Source organism: Rhinoraja longicauda, chromosome 2 (assembly GCF_053455715.1).
Source record: "Rhinoraja longicauda isolate Sanriku21f chromosome 2, sRhiLon1.1, whole genome shotgun sequence".
NCBI classification, from domain to species: Eukaryota; Metazoa; Chordata; class Chondrichthyes; order Rajiformes; family Arhynchobatidae; genus Rhinoraja; species Rhinoraja longicauda.
Genome location: NC_135954.1, coordinates 86,498,923 through 86,520,417, shown reverse-complemented (window position 1 = coordinate 86,520,417; position 21,495 = coordinate 86,498,923). Strand labels below are relative to the sequence as shown.

At 43.1% G+C, this 21,495-nt stretch overlaps 2 protein-coding genes across 7 annotated transcripts in view; one reads left to right on the top strand and one right to left on the bottom strand.

Moving 5' to 3' along the window:
- Window positions 1-7,671, bottom strand: part of sgce (sarcoglycan, epsilon) — a 140,376-nt gene extending 132,705 nt beyond the window's left edge. The window contains exon 1 of one of the 2 annotated variants that reach the window (XM_078422652.1): window positions 7,573-7,671. In XM_078422652.1, the coding sequence (XP_078278778.1) occupies window positions 7,573-7,657 (85 nt within the window). In that variant the 5' untranslated portion in view covers window positions 7,658-7,671. Of the gene's footprint in view, window positions 1-7,041; window positions 7,332-7,572 lie in introns of those variants that run through there. The other variant, XM_078422690.1, reaches the window with a different exon arrangement.
- A 117-nt stretch (window positions 7,672-7,788) lies between these two features.
- ppp1r9a (protein phosphatase 1, regulatory subunit 9A) overlaps window positions 7,789-21,495 on the top strand; it is a 127,747-nt gene continuing 114,040 nt past the window's right edge. For 4 of the 5 annotated variants that reach the window (XM_078422570.1, XM_078422560.1, XM_078422551.1 and 1 more), the window contains exon 1: window positions 7,789-9,715. In XM_078422570.1, coding sequence (XP_078278696.1) covers window positions 8,258-9,715 — 1,458 coding nt within the window. In that variant the 5' untranslated portion in view covers window positions 7,789-8,257. The remainder of the gene's footprint in view (window positions 9,716-21,495) is intronic. The other variant, XM_078422540.1, reaches the window with a different exon arrangement.

Genomic DNA, 21,495 nt, shown 5'->3' with positions numbered 1-21,495 from the left:
TTTTCTATTTTGCTTTTTCCTTACATATCCCAATTCTCATGGTATTGAATAAAAGAACAATGGTCATAAAATTATGACTAAGTTATGAAGAAAGTTGCATTTAAAAAACTGCACATACCTAATTTAATTGAAGACATACTTGCTTCAGTGGTCTTCAACAGCAAATCACAACGGTCCATGTCCCCCCCAACCCTACTCCCCCCCACGTCCCCTCTCCCCACCATATACACCCCCCACTCCTCTCCCCTACTCCCCATTTCCCCCCAAATCCACTCCCCACCCCTCCTCCCCCATTCCCCTCCCACCCCACGCTCCCCCTCCCTTCCTCCACCCCCCCGACCCCCACTCCCTCCTCCCATTCCACTGCCCCACTGCTCCCCTCCCCCGCACCCTAACCCCCTCCCCCACATCCCCTTTCAACATCAACGGGCCTCATGCTCCGCAGCGAGGCCGGACGAGCGGCGAGAGGCAAGGCCAGCGGCGAGAGGTGAGGTGAGGCCGGGCCAGCGACAAGGCAAGGTCGGGCGAGCGGCGAGGTGAAGCGAGGCTAGTGGCAAGCTCGGGCCAGCGGCGAGGCGAGTACAGCGGCGAGGCGAGACCAGCGGTGAGGCGAGTACAGCGGCGAGGCCGGGCCAGCAGCGAGGCGAGGCGAGCAGCGGGGCACATTTTGCGGAAAAATGTGAGGCAAAATCGGAATGGCGGAAATGAAATAAGAAAGCGGAAACTTTCCGCCAAATTCGGAAAGGTTGGGAGGTCTGTATATGGTAAACAGTTGCGGCCCCAACACCAAGCCTTGCGGCACTCCACTTGCCACTGCCAGCCATCCTGAAAAGGACCTGTTTACTCCTACTCTTTGCTTCCTGTCTGCCAACCAATTCTCTATCCATGTCAACACCCTACCCCCAATACTATGTACTCCAATTTTGCTCACCAATCTCCCATGTGGGACCTTATCAAAGGCTTTCTGAAAGTCTAGATACACTACATCCACTGGCTTCCCTTCATCCATTTTACTTGTCACATCCTCAAAAAATTCCAGAGGATTAGTCAAGCATGATTTCCCTTTCATAAATTCATGCTGACTTGGACTTATCCTTTTACAGCTATCCAAATGTACCGTTATTACCTCTTTAATAATTGACTCCAGCATCTTCCCCATCACCGATGTCAGGCTAACTGGTCTGTAATTCCCCATTTTCTCTCTCGATCCTTTCTTGAAAAGTGGGATAACATTAGCTATCCTCCAATCCACAAGAACTGATCCTGAATCAATTGAACATTGGAAAATGATCACCAATGCGTCCATTATTTCTAGAGCCACCTTCCTGAGTACCCTGGGATGCAGACCATCAGGCCCTGGGGATTTATCAACCTTCAGTCCCATCAGTCTACCCAATACTATTTCTCACCTAATGCAAATTTCTTTCAGTTCCTCTATCCCCCTAGATCCTCTGTCCTTTAGTACATTTGCGAGATTGTTTGTGGCTTCCTTAGTGAAGCCAGATCCGAAGTACCTGTTCAACTCTTCTGCCATTTCCTTGTTACCCATAATAATTTCACCCGTGTCTGCCTTCAAGGGATCCACATTTGACTTTGCTACTCTTTTTCTCTTAACATATCAAAAGAAGCTTTTACTGTCCTTCTTTATATTCTTGGCCAGCTTCCCCTCGTACTTCATCTTTTCAGCCCGTATTGCCTGTTTTGTTACCTTCTGTTGTCATTTGAAAGTTTCCCAATCCTCTGGCTTCCCGCTACTCTTTGCTGTGTTATACATCTTTAAGCAATTTTAATTTCTCTAAGCAATTTTACTGCTGAGGATATCTACATTCTTGTACAAATTAATTGAATCATGGGTTGATCTTGCTATTTTTTCCATATGATGAGTTTCTATGCCACCATTTGTTCTTATATTTAAAACCAATAATATTCAAAATAAATTAAAGACAAAATAACAACCTTACACCAGCATTGCATCAGTATTGCATCAACTGTCCACTGTTTTATCATTGTTTGAGAAGAACTCGTCAAGTAATTCATAAAATGGATATCAAGCTTTTTGCAAAATGAATAGCACTCCAAGGAATCGAATAAAGATCATAACCTTGCATCAACATTGCACAAAATCAAAGCAAGAGACTGTAAAGTTGGTAGGGGTGAGCCAGACCTCTATGTCCAGGATTGACAACAAAGGGTCTGAAACTGGATCACTGTTGCCCAAAAGGACGGGCAGGTATCGCCGTAAAAAGAATACAACTCCAAGAGATGAGATCTTGGTGATTTGGGAAAGTATGAAGGGACGAGAAAGACAAGCAATGCCCTGAGAATAATTTGGAGGCAGCATGAGTCTCGAAAAGCTCAAGCACCAAGTGCCAATGCTTTACTGAAATCGATTTTAGAGTCTGAAGACCTGTGAAAAAACAACTTCTAATTTTCCGTAACATATTAATGTATTGCAGAGAAGAATACTGCCGGGGATGGCAAAGATTTTTCCTGCTTGATCTGGGATATTCCAGAAGACCTTGCACCATGTCACACATCAAAGATGGTGACCCAGTTTTTCCAACAGAAAAGAATACGTGTCTTAGACTGACCTGGTAAGTTGTCTCAACTGAATCTGATTGAGAATTTGTGGTCAATAAGCAGACACTGAGGAAAGGACTGTACCATGACACAGAAACTCATTGAGGCCATAATTCAGCTGTGGCATTGAGATGAAAAAAAACTTGTAAACTGTTAGAAACTGAATGATTCAATGCCAAATTGTGTCAAAGAATTGATAAAGAACCAGGGTGAACAAACTGTATGTAATAAAGACTTTATGGTACAATGATAATCAATAAAAGGTAGCCCTGTGACGTATATTGACTTATTATATCTGAGTGTGTGCCCGATTCAATTTATTTGAGCTAGGATGTACATAAAAGACGAAAGAATGGCCAATCCTCTGCAATAAGGGTAGAAATTCAATAATTGTCTTGTTTTTTGATTTTCATAAAATTTATTTCTGTGGCATTAAAGCTGTCAAAGCTGCAACATGGCATTGCCTAGTTATCTGAGGTTACAAGGTTACCTTGTATGTACGTTGTAACCTTGTAACCTGGTGTCAAGACAACAACCTTTCTTTCAATGTCAGCAAGGCAAAGGAAAAAGGGATTGACTTCAGGAAGCGATACACATCCCCACATTGATGGTGCCGAAGTAGAGATGGTTGAAAGTTTCAAGTTCCTCGGAGTAAATATCACCGACAACTTGTCCTGCACCACCTATATTGAAGCAATGGCCAAGAAAGCGCACCAACGCCTCTATTTCCTCAAAAGACTTAGGAAGTTCGGCATGCCCCCAACAACTCTCACCAACTTCTACAGATGCGTTGTAGAAAACATTTTATCGAGTTGCATCACAGCATGGTTCAGGAACAGCTCCATCCAAGACCACAAGAAATTGCAGAGACCATTGTGGATGCAGCCCAGACCGTCACGCAAAGCAACCTCCCTTCCACTGACTCCATCTACACTTCATGCCTCCTCGGCAAGACCACCAACATAAGAGGATGAGTCTCACCCCGGACACTCCCTCTTCGCCCCTCTCCCATCTGGCAAGAGGTATAGAGGTATGAAAATGCATACCCCCAGATTCAGGAATACTTTCTTCCCAGCTGTTATCAGGCAACTAAACCTTCCTGTCACCAACTAGAGAGCGGTCCTGAGCTACCATCTACTTCATTGGATACCCTCGGACTATCTTTAATCGGACTTTACTGGACTTCATCTTGCACTAAACATTTTTCTCTTTATCCTGCATCTGTATACTGTGGACGGCTCCATTGTAATGTATTGTGTTTCCACTGACTGGCTAACACACAACAAAAAGCTTTTCATTGTACCTCTGTACACATGACAATAAACTAAAAAGCATAGCAGATTCGCAGAACATCTAAATAGTTCATCAGATTAATTTAATAGCAAATTGCCAAGGAGAATGAGTAAAACTGTCCTTTTAGTTTTGCATTAAATTAAGCTTAATATTATTGAGTTAGAACCAGCAAGAAGTTACAAGTTGCACTGTGATATGCATTGGGCATTGAGTGAGACTCAGGACTCTATAATATGAGCTGTGTGATGGTAAAAATGCTAAATAAATGTCAATGCTTTAGGTAGAGCAGAATTTAAAAAAAATAATGAATCTTAGATAACTGAAATCAACAGTATTCAGAGATTGGTAGCCAATAAACAGATAAGATCACAACTGTTAGGTTATTTTGGACATGAAAGTATTAACTTGTTTGTGTATGGGTGTACTCCCCTATTATTCCTGGTCTGTTCTTGATTTTATCTTTCCCAGTAAATTCCTCAGTGGTCGAGATGAACTCTTTCCTCATCGTCGAGCAGGAATTAAGCCTAAGTATTCTCTTTATCTCGTGTTACTCAATTACATTGATAAAATGAATGTGTCCAGTATCTACAGATTGATTTTAATATACGAATGTGGGATAATGCATGCTACAATGACAAATCACCCGAAATGTGTGCTGTGAAGGAGCTTCTGTTAGCAAAAAATGAATGCATTAATGTGATTACTTCTCATTCACTTAACAATCCCATTTAATAAAGTTGTTATTAATTATATAGCTAGGGTTAAACTATAGAAATCCATAAGAATGTCATCTGATTTATATTCCCTTCTAACCCCATTAATCAAAAGCTTTTATCTGCGCAATTGTTTTAGCAGAGGTTTAAATATACAGTGCCCTCCATAATGTTTGGGACAAAGAGCCATCATTTATTTATTTGCCTCTGTACTCCACAATTTGAGATTTGCAATAGGAAAAAAATCACATGTGGTTAAAGTGCACATTGTCAGATTTTATTAAAGGGTATTTTATACATTTTGGTTTCATCATGTAGAAATTACAGCAGTATTTATACATAGTCCTCCCATTTCAGGGCACCATAACGTTTGGGACACATGGCTTCACAGGTATTTGTAATTGCTCAGGTATGTTTAATGGCCTCCTTAAATATGGTATTTTCATTCTTCATCCCTCATAATTACAGACTGCTGAAAAAATCTGAAAAATTATCACTCCTCCTTGTCTGTGTTTATATTTTCTTATGCTTCATAAGCAGAGTGAAGCCACATCACGAGTGTCGAATGCAATAGACAAGGTTGGAATAACTTCACATGGACTGCAGTACTGCAAATAGTGGTGAATACTGCCCAGTGCATCCCAGGTTCTCCTCACTATCAATTTACAGGAGTCGCTGCCTCAAAAAGACAGCCAGCATCAGAGATCCACTCCACCCTGGCCACACATTCATTTAACTCCTGCCATCGGAAAGAAGATATAGGAGCCTGAAAACTGTAACGTCAAGGTTCAGGATCGGCCTCTTCCCTACATCCCATCAGGCTAAAAAATACTAGAAATCTCCAAATAAGCTCTGAACTACATAGACTTGGGGGCATCGGTTTTGTCTTTTTGCACTATTATTGTTTGTTTATATATATAATATCCAATGTTCAGTGTTATATATATATATATATAACACTGAACATTGTTTTACTTGTTTATTATATTGTTTACCGAGTACAATGTTTACATATTCTGTTGTGCTGCTGCAAGTAAGAATTTCATAGTTCTATCTGGGACATATGACAATAAAACATTATTGACTTTTGACCTCACTCTCACTCCCACCATCTTGCACCACCCCAGTCGCCCTTCATCCTTCCCCCACTCTCCCCATGCTGCTCGCCCATCCCCTCGTCCCGTATTCCCTTTTATTCCATCTTTCTCCCCCCTGCACCCTTCTACCCATATCCATCACTTCAGCTTTACCTTTCACTTCTCTTCTTTTCTTATCTGACACCCTCTGGGCTCCTTGTCACCCCTGACCTTTTGTTACTATCTCCACCCATCTGTCCCTCACCTGCATCCACCGATCACTTGCCAGGTTTTGTGCCTTTTCAACCTTTCTCCTCCCCTACTCCATCAGTCTAGAAGAAAGGTCCTGACCCGAAATGTTGTCAATCCATTCCCTGCACAGATGCTGGCTGACCAACTAAGTTCCTCTTGCATCTGCTCTGTAGAATGTGAGTGGAGCTGACAAATGCCTTTTCTGTAATATAAAGGAACTGCAGATGCTGGTTTATATCAAAGATAGCTATGAAATGCTGGAGGAACTCAGCAGGTCTGGCAGCATCTCTGGAGAAAATGGACAGGTGATGTTTTGGGTCAGGAGCCTTCTTCAGACTGATTCTGGTAGGGAGGGCGAGGGAAAAGAACTGGAATCGAAGAAAAAAACCAAGACAAATCTGGGCCTGCAGCAGATGACCTCAGGCAAGGCGGTTCCCTGAAAGGGTGAATGTCGACTAGAGACAGGTGTGCGCCCAAGAGGGATACATACAGTGCATTCAGAAAATATTCAGACCCCTTCACTTTTTCCACATTTTGTTACGTTACAGCCTTATTTTAAAATGGATTAAATTCTTTTTTTTTTAATCATCATCTACACACAATACCGCATAATAAAAAACGCAAAAACAGGTGTTTAGAAAGATTTGCAAAGTAGTATACTTGCTCCATTTGAGGAATCTAGAACCAGAGGTTACTGTCTGTGTAAAGGGTGGGTCATTTTGGACAAGGAAGTTTCTTGTAAAGAAGGTTCTTTATAACAGTATAACAGTATAACAAAATTTTATTGTCATTCGGCACAAACACCGAACGAAATTTCAGCAGTCACAAGACACAGCAAAAAAGAAAAGAACACAGGACACACGACCCCAACACAAACATCCATCACAGTGACTCCAAACACCCCCTCACTGTGATGGAGGCAACAAAACTTCCCCTCTCCTCCCCCCCCCCCCCCCCCCCCCGCACCCACGGACAGACAGCAGAAGATGGTGAATCTTTTGAATTCTCTATCCTACTCCTAATTCTCAAGTTCTTATGACAAATTCTTAAAGATTCCATGGTTCTACTTCTGCATAGGTTTGCATGTGGGGTGGAACATTATTAAAAATAATAATTTATATAATTACCGTGTGCGCCGTCCTTTTTTCTACGATTTGCCCGTCATGCATTCCCTTCGCATTATGATAAAATTGAATAGGATGTTATTGTCTTAGAACTTGAAATGCAGTCATCACGAGGCTGACTGTCCAGATATATAACACTAAGGTTTCACTGTTGGAAGTTCTGATGTGATAAACAAAGTAACATCACTAAAAATCGGAAACAAAAACATTATATTGTGTAAAGCGTTGATCAGATCTGACGTGGAAAAATCCCACCATGAATAGATACAAAGTCAGGCAACATATCTTGAGAACATGGATGGGTGACGTTTCGGATCGGCTCTCTTCTTCAGACAGATTGGGGTGGGGGGAGGAAGAGAAAAGGAAAGAAATCTGAGCCAGACTACAATCCATCTTAAGAAGGGTCCCGACCCGAAACTCCACCAATCCATTTTCTCCAGTGATGCTGCCTGCCCGTTAGTTACTCTTTGGTGTAACCCAGCATCTGGATTTCCTTGTTTCACCCTTTTGACTCTTCGCACCATGGATTGTTACCTATAAATTCCCAGCATATGTTGCAATGAAGATTGTAGGTTACCGGGATATTCACCCTGCAGCGTGTTGTTGACATGTCACCCATTCATTCTTGCAGCAGGCCGCGTGGTTCGTTGGAGCAGAGCCTCCAGTCCGTCCCACGCCGGACTCCGGTGTCGTTTGCGGTTGGGCGGCGGTTGGCGACGCAGTGACGTAGCGGGCGCGCGGAGTAGCCGGGCGTTTTGTTTCGGCGAAGCGCGAGGCGCTGTCAGCGGGAACGGTCGCGTCGGCGCGTGGCCGCGGTGGCGGAGGAGGAGGAGGAGAAGAAGAAGCGGAGCTGGCAACGGCAACGGCAGCCGATCCTACTCCCAACCCGAGCCCGTCCCCCACCCGAGTCCCCCTTCTCGAGACGCCGGCATGGTAGCCGGCAGCCGCTGCTCCGCTTTGGCTTCGGGAGCACCTGTCCCGCTGTGCCCGCAGGCATCTTCTTCTCCACCGCCACCAGGCGTGACAGCGGCCGCCTGAGCTGAGACCCCCTCCCTCCCTCGCAGCAGAGACCTCACCTCTGTGCGTTCATTTCGGAGGAGCCGGCGGCGGTCGGTAGGCCGGCATCGGGGCTAAGTCACGGGTAACCGCCCCCCCCCCCCCCCCCCCCGCTCCCCAACCGCCGTCACACTTCTTCACCGTTCGCCGCTGACGGCAAACCATGATGAAGACCGAGGCTTCTGCAGAGAGATCGAGTCTCCGCAGCTCCTCTCCGCACCGCAACGCGTATAGGACCGACTTCCAGGCGCTCAAGACCACCTTCAGCAAAACCGGCGGCGACGGAGGGGCCGGGACGACGGCAGCCGGGGGCGACTCCAAGGCTAAGGAAGTGTCTCAGAAACCACCGTCGTCGCAGCAGCAGCTGCTGCGGGGAAGGAAGTATGGCTCCAATGTTAACCGGATCAAGAACATGCTGTTCCTGCAGATGGGCATGGAGTCCAGTGAGGAGAGCGCGGTTGCTGCCCGAGTCCGGGGCGGCAGAGGGGCTCCCTCGTCGCCGCACCGCAGGCTACGAGCCCGCGATGTTGCGCAGGTGGCATCCGGCGCTCGGGTCAAGCTGCCGGCTGGCGTTTGCGATCGGAGCAGTCGTACGGACACTAGGCGAGAAGGCCCGCCTAGCGGTTCCAAATTTTCCGAGACCCGTAAGCTCTTCGAGCAGAGCGTCCGCGACTCGGCGACTGCCCCGCAACCAGGCTCGCCCAAGAGGGAGAGGAAATGTCTCCAGGACCGACCGCTGGATGAACTGCAAGAGGTCCAGAGCCTCTGCTGGGATGAAGGAAGCACCGATTCATTGGACTGCACTTGCCCCACAGCAGAGACTCCGTCGTCTACTGCCCCACTTTCTGCTGCTTCTCAGAACACCGAGCTACCAGCAGCCTTGGCAACTGGCAAAAGCTTTCCGGCTGGACACAATGTCCCAAATGATTCGTCTAAAACACTTGAACTGCAAGAGCAGGGAAAGCAACAGCAGGCTGCTTCAAAAAATCCTTCTGTTCAGGGCCAACATGGAAATAATTTTGTAAACCAGGATGGTGGTACATGTTCGCCTCGGGAAGGTGAAAAGAATCACATCTCAAGCCAACAAGCTTTTCCTTCAGAGACTGTAAAATCCACTGCCCTTTGCCAAAGCAGCGCAGTGAAGGCAAAGCAAATTAAATCTGGGATTAATGAATGTACGGATAATCGCAACGGAGAATCTACTGGAGACTTGGGGAAGCACTTAAATACTGGTGCTAGTGTGAAACATCCTAATGTTGCCGATCCTCCAAAAAACGATGCAGTTGCAGCCGAAATATCAACAGCGGGTGAACATTTCCCAGAGGAAAGCCCAGCTGACCACCCTGGGTCTTCGATCATCAGTCGATCAACTGACAAAAGCGACAAAAATAAATGTTCCGGAACTGAACCTTTTGTACAGCATGCGGAAAATGAAGGCGGCGGTGTGGAATCCGGCGATGACACTGGTTGGGACCAAACTTATGAAGACTCGGAGGAACAATTGGATAGCGATGAAAACAATTACGAACCCGTTTTGGAACGTACAGAAGTAACAGGATTGTCCGATGAAGATAATGTTCCAGCCAAGAGGAAAATTAAGTTCAGCACGGATCCCATAAAAGTAAGTGAATCATTAACCTGTGTATTATGATGGCTAAACACGTTATGGATATTTTGTCGAAATAAACCGAAACGTTTATAAGCATTAGCAGTGTGGTTAACAAAGCTTAAGCATTATGTATTCTTTATACAGTGTTATCTTTGGGTTCAAAATGTTAACCATGTCTATGGGTTTAGAAGGTATTAAGTTTTATTTGTGTACAGCTGCAGGGTGATTTGACGTAAAGAAAGATTAATCAACATTTTGGATTATTTCATTGTGAAGTGAAATAATTTTGGTCTTTTTCACAAACAACATTTTTTTTGCCTATTAGTTGATCTAGATTGAAACTGTGTTACATTGATATTGTTCAAAAATTTAATCCAAGCATAAGATAACTGGTGAGAGAAGGGAATCCAAACATGTAGCCCCTTCGGGAAAATGCAATCCTTCAATCGGGATCATAATTTGCTTGTTCCAGAATTTAATAAATTTGGTTTTAGCTTTTGTAAGACATTTTCTGAACACTCAAAGTGCTGAAATAACTCAGCAAGTCAGGCAGCATCTCTGGAGAACATGTGTCCATGTTCGTTTGGACATTGGGACGTTTTGGGTTGGGACCCTTCTTCAGACTGATTATGGGGGTGGGAAGGAAAAGAAAGCTGAAAGAGAGGAGGGGCAGGGCAAAGACTGGCAAATTAATAGGTGGTTATAGGTTCTCTTCCCCCCCCCCCCCTCACAATCAGTGTGAAGAAAGGTCTTACCTGAAACATCATCCATCCATGTTCTCCAGTGATGCTGCCTGGTAACTCATACCTGCCTGCAGTTACTCCAGCACTTTGTTTTTTTTGTACACCATCTGCAGTTTGTTATTTCCACATTTCATGAAGTTTCACTGAATATATATTCATTTAATGAACATAACTCTCTCACCTGCAAATACGTATGCATGGATATATCTTCATCACAATCTTTCTATTGCTACTGAGGGAGTGCAGCGTAGGTTCATCATGTTAATTCCCGGGATGGCGGTACTAGACAATAGGTGCAGGAGTGGGCCATTTGGCCTATCGAACCAGCACCGCCATTCAATGTGATCATGGCTAATCATTCACAATCAGTGCCCCGTTCCTGCCTTCTCCCCATACCCCATACCATTGGGCAGGCTAAATGCAGGAAAATTGTTCCCCATGTTGGGGGGGGGGGGGGTCCAGAACCAAGGGTCACAGTTTAAGAATAAGGAGTAGGCCATTTAGGACTGAGATGATGAAAAACCTTTTCACCCAGAGAGTTGTGACTCTGTGGACTTCTCTGCCACAGAAGACAGTAGAGGCCAATTCATTGGAAGTATTCAAGAGAGAGTTAGATATAGCTCTTAGGGCCAACGGAATCAAGGGATATGGGGAAAAAGTAGAAACTGGGTACTGATTCTAGATGATCGAAGGGCCAAATGACCCAGTACCTGGGTACTGATTCTGGATGATTTGGCTCGAAGGGCCAAATGACCTACTCCTGCACCAACTTTCTATGTTTCAAGTATATCTAAATTTACAACAGGATGTAAATCACCTCTTAAGGATAGCGGAGTCAGGGGGTATGGGAAGAAGGCAGGAACGGGGCATTGATTGAGAATGATCAGCCATGATCACATTGAATGGCGGTGCTGGCTCGAAGGGCCGAATGGCCTCCTCCTGCACCTATTGTCTAGTAGGGAAGGACAAAGGAATGGTAAACAGAATTTAATTTTGACGTGTTGCACTTTGCTGTGCCAAATCAGGGTAAGCCTGATGAGAGTTGCAGTACAGAGTTGTGAGGAGAGTTGCAGTACAGAGAGATCTTGAGTACAGGTGTATAGTTGCCGAAAAGTGGTCAGTCAGGTGGACAGTGGGGTAAAGAAGGTCCACCCGCGGAGCGGAGGGGGGTGGGGGTCACGGGATGGGTGGATACATGTGAGGGAGGGGGATGATTGGCAATTGGGGGCAGATAGTGAAAAGGGCTAGAGGTGAAAAAGAAGACAAACGGATGTCAATTATGGTCCTCCCATCACACCAGTCACCCTACCTCATTCACCCCTCTGTATGCTTATCTCCCATTCCTGGGTCCCATATATCCCTACCCCTGGCTTTACATTACACTACTACTCTTCCCTTATTTGACACCCTTTTATTTCCTTTTCAGTTAACTAATTCTGTAAACATTCTAATATATTTACTCCCAAAACCTTGAGCATTCTCGTTTATATTTTAGTTGTGGATACAATGCTAACTTCAGAATCTGAGCACGTAAATTAGTTTTGGCAAATGATACAGACAATCATTTGCTGCTTTTTATTTTAATTTGTATTGGTTTCACTCTTGTTCTTGCTGTTGTTTGTAGTCTTGTTCTTGCAAGTTCAAAAATTACTTTTATATCATTGCATGGAATGGGGGAAAGAAGTGAATGAGATTTTGCAGGGTGCTTGGCTGAGCAAATTAGTGGCACATACGTTTTGAAATATTACTCTCAGTGAGCTCCTTTGTAAGTATTTTGTTTGTTATTTTTCACAGTCTGTTCTGCACAACTGTGCGCAGCATTTTGTGAACAATAAAGGTACTTATCAATTCTTAAAGAAAAAGGTAGAAAACAATATCAACACGATTTAAAGTTACACCCAGCTTTAAATGTAGCAGCCATAGTTTTTAGTTATCACAAAATAAAATGCATATTTTATACTGTTCACTATAAAAGTGGTTTACTGGGAGCTATAATTGCCAATGTTGTTTAGGACTTTGGTCATGAACAGTTGGAGACAGATTGGTTTCTCATATGTAATAGATTTCAAGCTAAAAATTCAATGTTTGTAACCAGAGGGGCACAGCTGAATACATTCTGCAGTATTGAGGGTGAGATTAGAATGTATTTTTTTTCCTTTTCTGCACAATAAGTACTCATTCATAAATGAACATTGTTACTTTATTTTTTACCACCATTTATGCTTATTGGCTTTAAGATAAGGGGCAGAGCAAGTTTCAGAGACAACATCACAGTCTCATCTGTGAAGTTCACTATATCTCAGCATTGTGCGTCTGCCCACTGGGACACACAAGTTATAGAAGTATTGAGGACCAGATTCAGCACATCTGTCTTCCAAATGAGTTCCTGGAATCACAAGAAAGTGTAGGTGCAGTTGTGGATTGTACTGGGCTGTACCAGTTGTGGATTGTACCAGATGGGTACTCTGCAACTTTACACCGATCATGGCTGAAATACAAGCAAAACCCCCATTTACTTGAATGGTGTTGCTGGTATTCATTTAAAAAAACTAAGACGATTATGTTGTTTGCTTATTTTTGTCACTTCATATTTGTGTACATATATATGAATCGGGATCAGGAATAGGCCACATCCTCACAAACTTGCTTCGTAATTCATAAAGGTCATACCTGTTTAGCTTGTAATCTTTACCCTTTCAGCCTATCCCAATGACCTTTCACCACTCTGCTTTGTCAAGAATAGATCGGTCCTTGGTTTATTGATTTGTAAATTGTAGATCCGCTGACAATGGGATTGTCGTTTGCATCCAACCTGCCAAGCTCCCTCAAAATCTTGTGATATGAGCCTAGCCTGCCCAATCTCTTTTCTCCTAAAAGAACTTCACATTCAGCATATTAGTTCTTTAAACTTTCTGAACTACTCCAACAAATTAAAGTCCTTCCTTATATTTGGAGATGAATTGCCCATTCTGCATGCATGTTTAATTATCAATAGATTCTTTTATTTGTAACTCGGATATTTTAAAGTGGAATATTTTAATTGCAAATTTATTTGAACTGTTTTAAAATTTTATCTGAATATCTTTATAGGATATTGTTGCCACTTGAAATGTCCACAAAATCTAGGCATTCAGCACAGCTCATCCCAAGGGTGCCATATCGTTTAAGAGCAGCTGGAGGATTAGTGCTGGGGCTGAGCATGGGTCCTGGGAGGCTCAAGAACAGAATAAAGGCTTGTTGTATTAAAACAATATGTGGGTGATGATGTTTTCAAGATCTTGGTTGCATAAAAATATTCTTGTCATGTAAAGATCAATTTTTCCCAATCTTTTTTGGAGAGGCAAGTATAAATTTCTTTCAATTGCACATGTGGTGGAAGTTATTTAATAATTATTTGCATTTTCTTGAAATTAATTAATCCAAGGTAAAATAATTAATAATGTGTACAGAGTTGCTTACTTCCAGAATCCAATAGTATTTCAGGAATCAATAGCTTAATTTCAGGAGCTCTTTTTCAAGTGTGATGCAGACATATTGAATTTCAAAGGGCAATATATTAATGGTTTTGAAGGTATCACAAAATGCTGGAGTAACTCGGCAGGTCAGGCAGTATCTCTGGAGAGAAAGAATGTGTGACGTTTCGGGTCGAGACCCTTCTTCAGGCTGATGTCGGGGGGGGGGGGGCAAAGAAAGGATATAGGTGGAGACAGGAAGACAGTGGGAGAACTGGGAAGGGGGAGGGGAAGGGAGGGACAGAGGAGCTATCTAAAGTTAGAGAAGTCAATGTTCATACCGCTGGGCTGTAAGCTGCCCAAGTGAAATATGAGGTGCTGTTCCTCCAATTTGCGGTTAGCCTCACTATGACATTGGAGGAGGCCCATGACAGAAAGGTCAGCCACCCGGGAGATCAGGTTGGTTAAGGTGGACTGAGCGAAGGTGTTGAGCGAAATGATCGCCAAGCCTGCGTTTGGTCTCGCCGATGTAGAGAAGTTGACATCTGGAGCAGCGGATACAATAGATGAGGTTGGAGGAGGTGCAGGTGAACCTCTGCCTCAGCTGGAAAGACTGTTTGGGTCCTTGGATGGTCGAGGGGGGAGGTAAAGGGACAGGTGTTGCATCTCCTGCGGTTGCAGGGGGAAGTGCCTGGGGAGGGGGTGGTTTGGGTAGGAAGGGACAAGTGGACCAGGGAGTTACGGAGGAAACGGTCTCTGCGGAAAACAGAAAGGGGAGGAGATAGGAAGATGTGGCCAGTAGTGGGATCCCGTTGGAGGTGACGGAAATGTTGGAGGATAATTTGTTGGATATGCTGGCTGATGGGGGTGGAAGGTGAGGACAAGGGGGACGCTGTCCTTGTTACGAATGGGGGGAGGGGGAGCAAGAGCGGAACTGTGGGATATAGAGGAGGCCCTAGTGAGAGTCTCATCTATAATGGAAGAGGGGAAGCCCCGTTTCCTAAAGAATAAGGTGAGGTGTTTCCTAGTGTGAAACACCTCATCCTGGGCGCAGATGCAGCGTAAACGGAGGAATTGGGAGTAGGGGATAGGTTTTTTGCAGGAGACAAGGTGGGAAGAAGTACAGTTCAGATAGCTGTGGGGGTAAGTGGGTTTGTAGTAGATGTTGGTCACTAGTCTGTCTCCTGTGATAGAGATGGTGAGATCCAGAAACGGTAGGGAGATGGCCCAAGTATATTTAAGAGCAGGATGGAAATTAGTGGTGAAATGTATGAAGTCAGTGAGTTCTGCATGGGTACAGGAGGTAGCACCAATGCAGTCGTGAATGTAGAGGAGGTAGAGTTCGAGTATGGGGCCAGTGTACGTCTGGAACAGGGATTGTTCGACATACCCGACAAAGAGGCAGGCATAGCTAGGGCCCATGCGAGTGCACATAGCCACGCCTCGGGTTTGGAGGAAGTGGGAGGAGTCAAAGGAGAAGTTGTTGAGAGGTTTTGAAAGTTGTCATCCGTCTCTTTAGTTCTTGGCTCAGGAGTTAGAGCCTGGAGACTGTGATTTCTGGGCTAAAGCTCATGGACACATTTCTTATTAGAAGTGTTGATCCAGGTTCAACATTTCTAATGTTATTGTTTTAATATTTTGTAACATGAATAATGGGCGTTGACTTGTTCAAAGCCTCTAGTTTTAAAACCAGAGCATTTTAGTTTACAGGCAAAGTTGACATCTTAAAAGAAGAGTCAAGAGTGCTTAATAGTCATATGAACTGACAACGAAACAATGAAATTCTTACTTGCAGAAATTTAAAGGGCTGGTGAACTCAATACACAGATAATATATAAGTTTAAAATATTCAATAATTAATAACCAATACTAGTGCAAAATTCAAAAGTCCTTTGTAGAACCAAAGACAGTCTGTAGAAGTTCATAGTTGCTGAGCTGCTTGTGTAGTGTTCAAGAGCACTGTGTCACAGATATATGGGGACAGATAATATTTGACAGTTGGATTTGTCTTTTTATATTTTGGTGATTGCTTGCATAACAGTTGTATGTCAGTAAGTTTTAGCGTGGGTCACTGTTCAACCTCGGATTCTGTACTCATTCATGGAGTGTACAAATGCAATAATTTCAGACAATTTTCATCTGCTTTCCTGTCAGTTGCAATGAAGCCTCGTAATGTTTAGCCTCAGAGAGCACAGTTACATTGTAGCTTAGGATCAGATCACTTAAGATATATTTTCATTATGGCGATGGGCCGTTGCTTTGCCAATGTTGAGAGTTGTCCTTTGTATGTGGAAGATGGAATGTGAATAATGTAAATGTACATAAAACAAAAATAGTGAACTAATTTGGAATTTATGATTAACAATTTGGTCACTTGGTTTTAAAGAATTTCCCAATAAACAAATCCTTTATGGAATTTGAGCTCAAATTTTCTGGATTATTTTCCAATATTTTGGATTGTTCAAATAGTTACATAATGTCTTCATTTCCGCAGCCTTAATTTGATAATTGCTGCTGCAGTGTATATCTAATTAGAATTCATAACATCAAAGAATTGGCACCAGTCTAAGATTACTTGATAAACCATCAACACAATTGTCCTTGATTGAATTGTTTCAGCTTTATGCTATTTTACTATAACAACTTCCATTCTAAATTAAATGTTCATGGTTTGTAAAAGTAATTACTATTTATTTTCCTGCATGTGGTTTAAACACTTGAATCAGTTTTTTATATTAAGTGCAAAAAATGCACTTAATCATCTAAATATTTCTTGAACACATTTTGTTGAAAGTTCAGTTCATTGATTCAAATAGAGACTGCAATCTGAGAAAGTTAGTTTTCACTCAAAGACTTTTCAGAACTAGGAGATAGAAAGCATTTTTTTCCACTTTGGCAAACTCTTTGATTTGAAAAGGTCATTGTTTCTCATCTCCATACCTGATTTGCTGAATGTTTCCAGCATTTTCAATTTATGATTCAGATTTCCAACGTCTGCAGTTGCCATTTGATTCACTTGGTTCCATTGGGTATGACTTTGTCAAGAGTGGATTACCAATCAAGCTATCTTGTGTCTGGAATGACACAGCTGCCAGATTTGGTGTGTGACATGTCGTGAACGAATAAATATGAAAGATAAATCTACTTGACCATGTCCTTGCATTTGCCACAGGTACATTTATCCATAAGTATTGGCAGGAATGACAACTGCAATCATTGACAAAAAATACTGCTAAACATTGAGGATTCCCTCCTTTGTGTTATGTGGAACTGCAGTCATATTAAATTGAATAGAACTGGCTGTCCATATGATTTTGAGGACCATTATAGGCAGCAAGAATATACACTGCAGCAATCAAAAGTTATGGAAATGTTAACAATGTGATCAGGTGGTTATTTACTTCCAGACAATCTGTTCACCATGCAAAATGTGGGTTTCACCAGGACTACTTGACAATTGATTTCTTCACAGCCTTAGTCCAATATGGATTGAAGAGCAGGATCTTGAAGGATGTGATTAACTGTCCTTGATTTGAATTCAACTTTTGATGGTGTATATCAAAGAGCTTGGGCAAAACACAAGTCCGTGGGCATCAAGAAGAAAACACTTCCAGAAATGAAGTTATTTGTAAAAAGGACATGATTGTGATTATTGGTCAGTCATCGCAGATGTAAAGGCATCTGTAGTTTGAGATACTACAATTGTTTGAGGAGTTGTTAAAAACCACAATTCCTTCCTTGGTGTTCTTATACGTAATTGCTCTTGTACTTTTACAATATGTCAAAAAGTCGAGCTCTTGGGTATTGGTAGGAAGGGCTTTTGAGGAATGCAATAATAATGTAAATACTGATTCAAAAATTGCAATGAATTGTGCTTTGTTATAAAGATTGTAAATCTTTTAAACACCAAAAAAAAGGGTTTTGGGACTTGTTGGTAAATTGTATGCGTATTGTGGAATTATAGTGCCCGTTAATAAGCCCGTCTTTCATTTTATCTGTTGTTTGTGTTTGAGCTAAACTGTCTCACTATGATATCCATTTTAATTTAGAATTCAGCACTGAGTTTAAAACTATACAACAATCTTCAGGAACATTCTTCGCTAGCTCAGTGTCAGAGACTTTCAGCACAGAATAAGGTCCTTCTGGCCAACATGTCTATGCTAACCTTTCTGTCCATCTACATTAATCCCACCTGTTCATATTATGATCATATTCTTCCATGCCTTGCCTATTTATGTCTGTTTAAATACCTCTTTAAACATTGTGACTATTTCCGATTGCAACACCATCTTTGCCAGTTACATTCCAGATATCAATGACTAAAATATTTTGCCCCTCAAATTCTCTTTAAAGTTCCATCTTCTCAACTTCAGCCCTCTTGTTTTTGATACTCTTACCATGGAAAAGGATTTTTACCATCAATCTGATGTATACGTCTCAATCTTATATGCCTCTATCAGGCCACTTTTTGGCTCTGGGGAAAGAAGCTCAGTATTTCTAATCTGTCTCCATAACCAAAGTCCTCCAATCTAGGGAGGAGAAGAGGAGGGTCATTGGTCATATGGTCAGGGAAATCAAAGGAGGTCTTTAGGGGTCAGTTGGAGGGAGTACATAAACGGATGTTCAGCCTAACTTGCCCATGCTGACCAAGATGCAATATCTGCACTAGTCCTACCTGCCTGCGTTTAGTCCATTTTTCTCTAAACTTCTCCTATCCATGTACCTCTCCAAATGTCCTTTTAAATGCTGATATAGTACCCGCCTCAACTGCCTCCTTTGGCAGCACTTTCCATAAACCCACCATTCTCCTCACATTTCTATTAAATCTTTTCCCCTTCTTCTTAAACCTCTAGTACTTGATTCTCCTACTCTGGGTAAAAGACTCTTAAGCATCAACTCTATCTATTCCCCATATGATCTTATACACCTTGCGGAGTTGGGGACAGACACACAGCTCGTGACCATATCGACGCTTGCAATAGGATGAACTCGCACGGTTCATTTTATTTATAGTGGTAAAGTCCAGCACCGCATGGGGTCTCTGTACCTCGCTGTCAGATTATGGCGTTGGTGATCCCGGGCTTGTCCCAGCAGCTTAGTCCTGGTCTTTGAAGGTAGAGTGGCGATCTCTGGCTTCTTCCTGCAGTTTGCCCCTGCCTTGTGGAGTGGCTGATAGTACAGGTTTCTTCCTGGCAGCTTAACTTTGGGCTTGGAGAGGCAATGCTGGGGGTCTCTGGGTAATACTGGCAGTCAGTGTGCGTGTGCAGGTGCGCTGGGGCAGGAAGAGGTTCTGGCATCTCAGGCTTGCCCAGGCCACTCTGACTTAACCTCAGGTGGTGGGTGTCTAGGGCTTCTTTCCTGGCAGCCTAGTCTTGGCACTGGTGGTCTCAGGTCTGTCCCAGTGGTTCAGTCTTCCTTGTACCTGCGACAGGCGAACACAACTGGGAAGGAGGTAACCCACTTTATCTCCCTTCCTCGCTCTCTTTCTTCCTTTTTCTTCTTCCACTTTCTCTCCTGCTTCCTCGCTTGCCATCTCCCTACACCCAGTCTTCCTTTCTGACTCAAAAGCCTGGGTTTCATAGAGAGTAGGCTGACAAGGTTCAAGTGGCAACCAACAGCAATAATGCTGGGAATTTGCCTCTTCTGGCCTGTCAGCTGGACACCCAAAGGGAGAGGGTGCTGTCACAACCTCTATAAAATAACCCTTCAGCTTCTATGCACTCCAAGGAATAAAATCTCAAAATGTTTATGATTTATGATCAATTTCTAATCAGATAGTGATTATTATTTGGTTTTCCAAAAATAATGCTGATTTTCACAAGATTGATCAGTTTATTCTTATGTTTGTCCTTGATAAGAACCCAGGGTATACCATATATTTTGAGGTATTTTCTGAACATACCATCTCAATGTAATAATTATGTAAAGAAATATGGAATTTGATTATTCTTAAATATTTTCTTACCAAGCGCAAATGTTTAATCAGTTTTAGGACTTTAGGATTTTATTTCCTATTTTTTTCCTACACTCTTTCCTCCTCCTACCTCTACTTGAAGGAGGAGCCAGCGCTGCCATCGCAGCTGCGGCTTGCCTGCAGCCCGTCTGTCTTTTGTGTTTTTTGTTGTTTTTGTCTGAATTGTAATTTTAATATGGTGTAGGGTTTGTATGTTATGTTTGGGGGGGGGTGGGAGGGAACGGGAACTGTAAAATTCTCTCTCCCGAACGGAGACGGGACCTTTGTTTCTGTGTCGTGTCTCCGTTCCCGTTGCGGCCTATCACCGGCCATGCACCTGGGGCTCTGGTTTGCAGAGCCCGCGGCCCGGACTCACCACCTGCGGCGCTGGCTGCCTGCGGATGCTGCAGGAGCGGCTGCGACTCGTCTCCGGAGGCTCCGGCGCGGGCCGCGTGGACGTCGGAAGCCCTCAGGCCCCTGGGTGGGGGCCGACATCGGGAGCACCGGCAGCGGCAGAGGCAGCGTGTTCGCCCGCCCCGAATCGCGGGGCTTGGGTCGGCCCGCGGGACAAGATGGCAGGGGAAGAGAAAAGACATTGTGGCCTTCCATCACAGTGAGGAGGGGACTGGAGGAGACTCACTGTGATGGATGTTTCTTTTTGTTTGGTGTTAGTTTGTGATTGTATGTGTTATTGCATTTTTATTGATTATTCTTATTGGTCTTATTGTTCAACTGCGGGTAATGTTTCATTTCACTGCACATTTATGTGTATGTGACAAATAAACGACTATTGACTATTGACCTCAGAGTAGAACAAGGGAAGCTGTGTTAGTGGTCCAGAGTGCGGATAACAAAAACGTGGAGGGTTTTGCAGCTGCCATGGTGTTGAATGATGTAATAGATATGGAAATAGGCTTGACGATAGCACAACTGAGGTCCAAATTACATCTTGTGCGTTTAAGGCTATGAATGGTTTCCTTGCCCTTGCAACTGTTATCAGTAACCAAGGATTGGAATTTATATCTGCAGATGTCTTTGATCATGATATTTAGTTGCAGGTAATAATTGCTATTATGTTTGATGGGCAGTATAACAATTTAGAGAAAGTAGAGTTCAAGAAAACTTTTAGTAAGGAAGAGCAGAGTTATCAGTTGGTTCCCAGTGGGCAGAATGAGATGAGAAATGAACGAGGACCAGATCTGCCAGGATAAAAATTTGATATGAATTATGGGAAAATAAACCATTACAACTGATTTTCTAGCTAAGTATGGAATCTAATTTATATTGTAGAATACATCTTTGAAATTGTCTGTAATTTTATCAGTACCAGTACTTCAGATAAGATGATTTAAATTTATACTGTTTCGCACAGGTGTCCATGTGCTGTTGAGCAGATATAATGCCATAGAAAGAATCACTGGAATATTGGGTTTCTAGTGTCTTCTTACCATTACAATTCCTCAACTCTATCCACAGTGGCTCATCGCTAATCTTTGCTATCTTATACATCTTTTCTTTTAGTTTTATTCCTGCTTAAAATCGGCTACTATTATCCCTGTCCCCAAAAAGCCTGCTGTCAGTAGTCTAAATGACTACAGACCAATAGCCCTTACATCGGTTGTTATGAAATGTTTTGAGAAACGT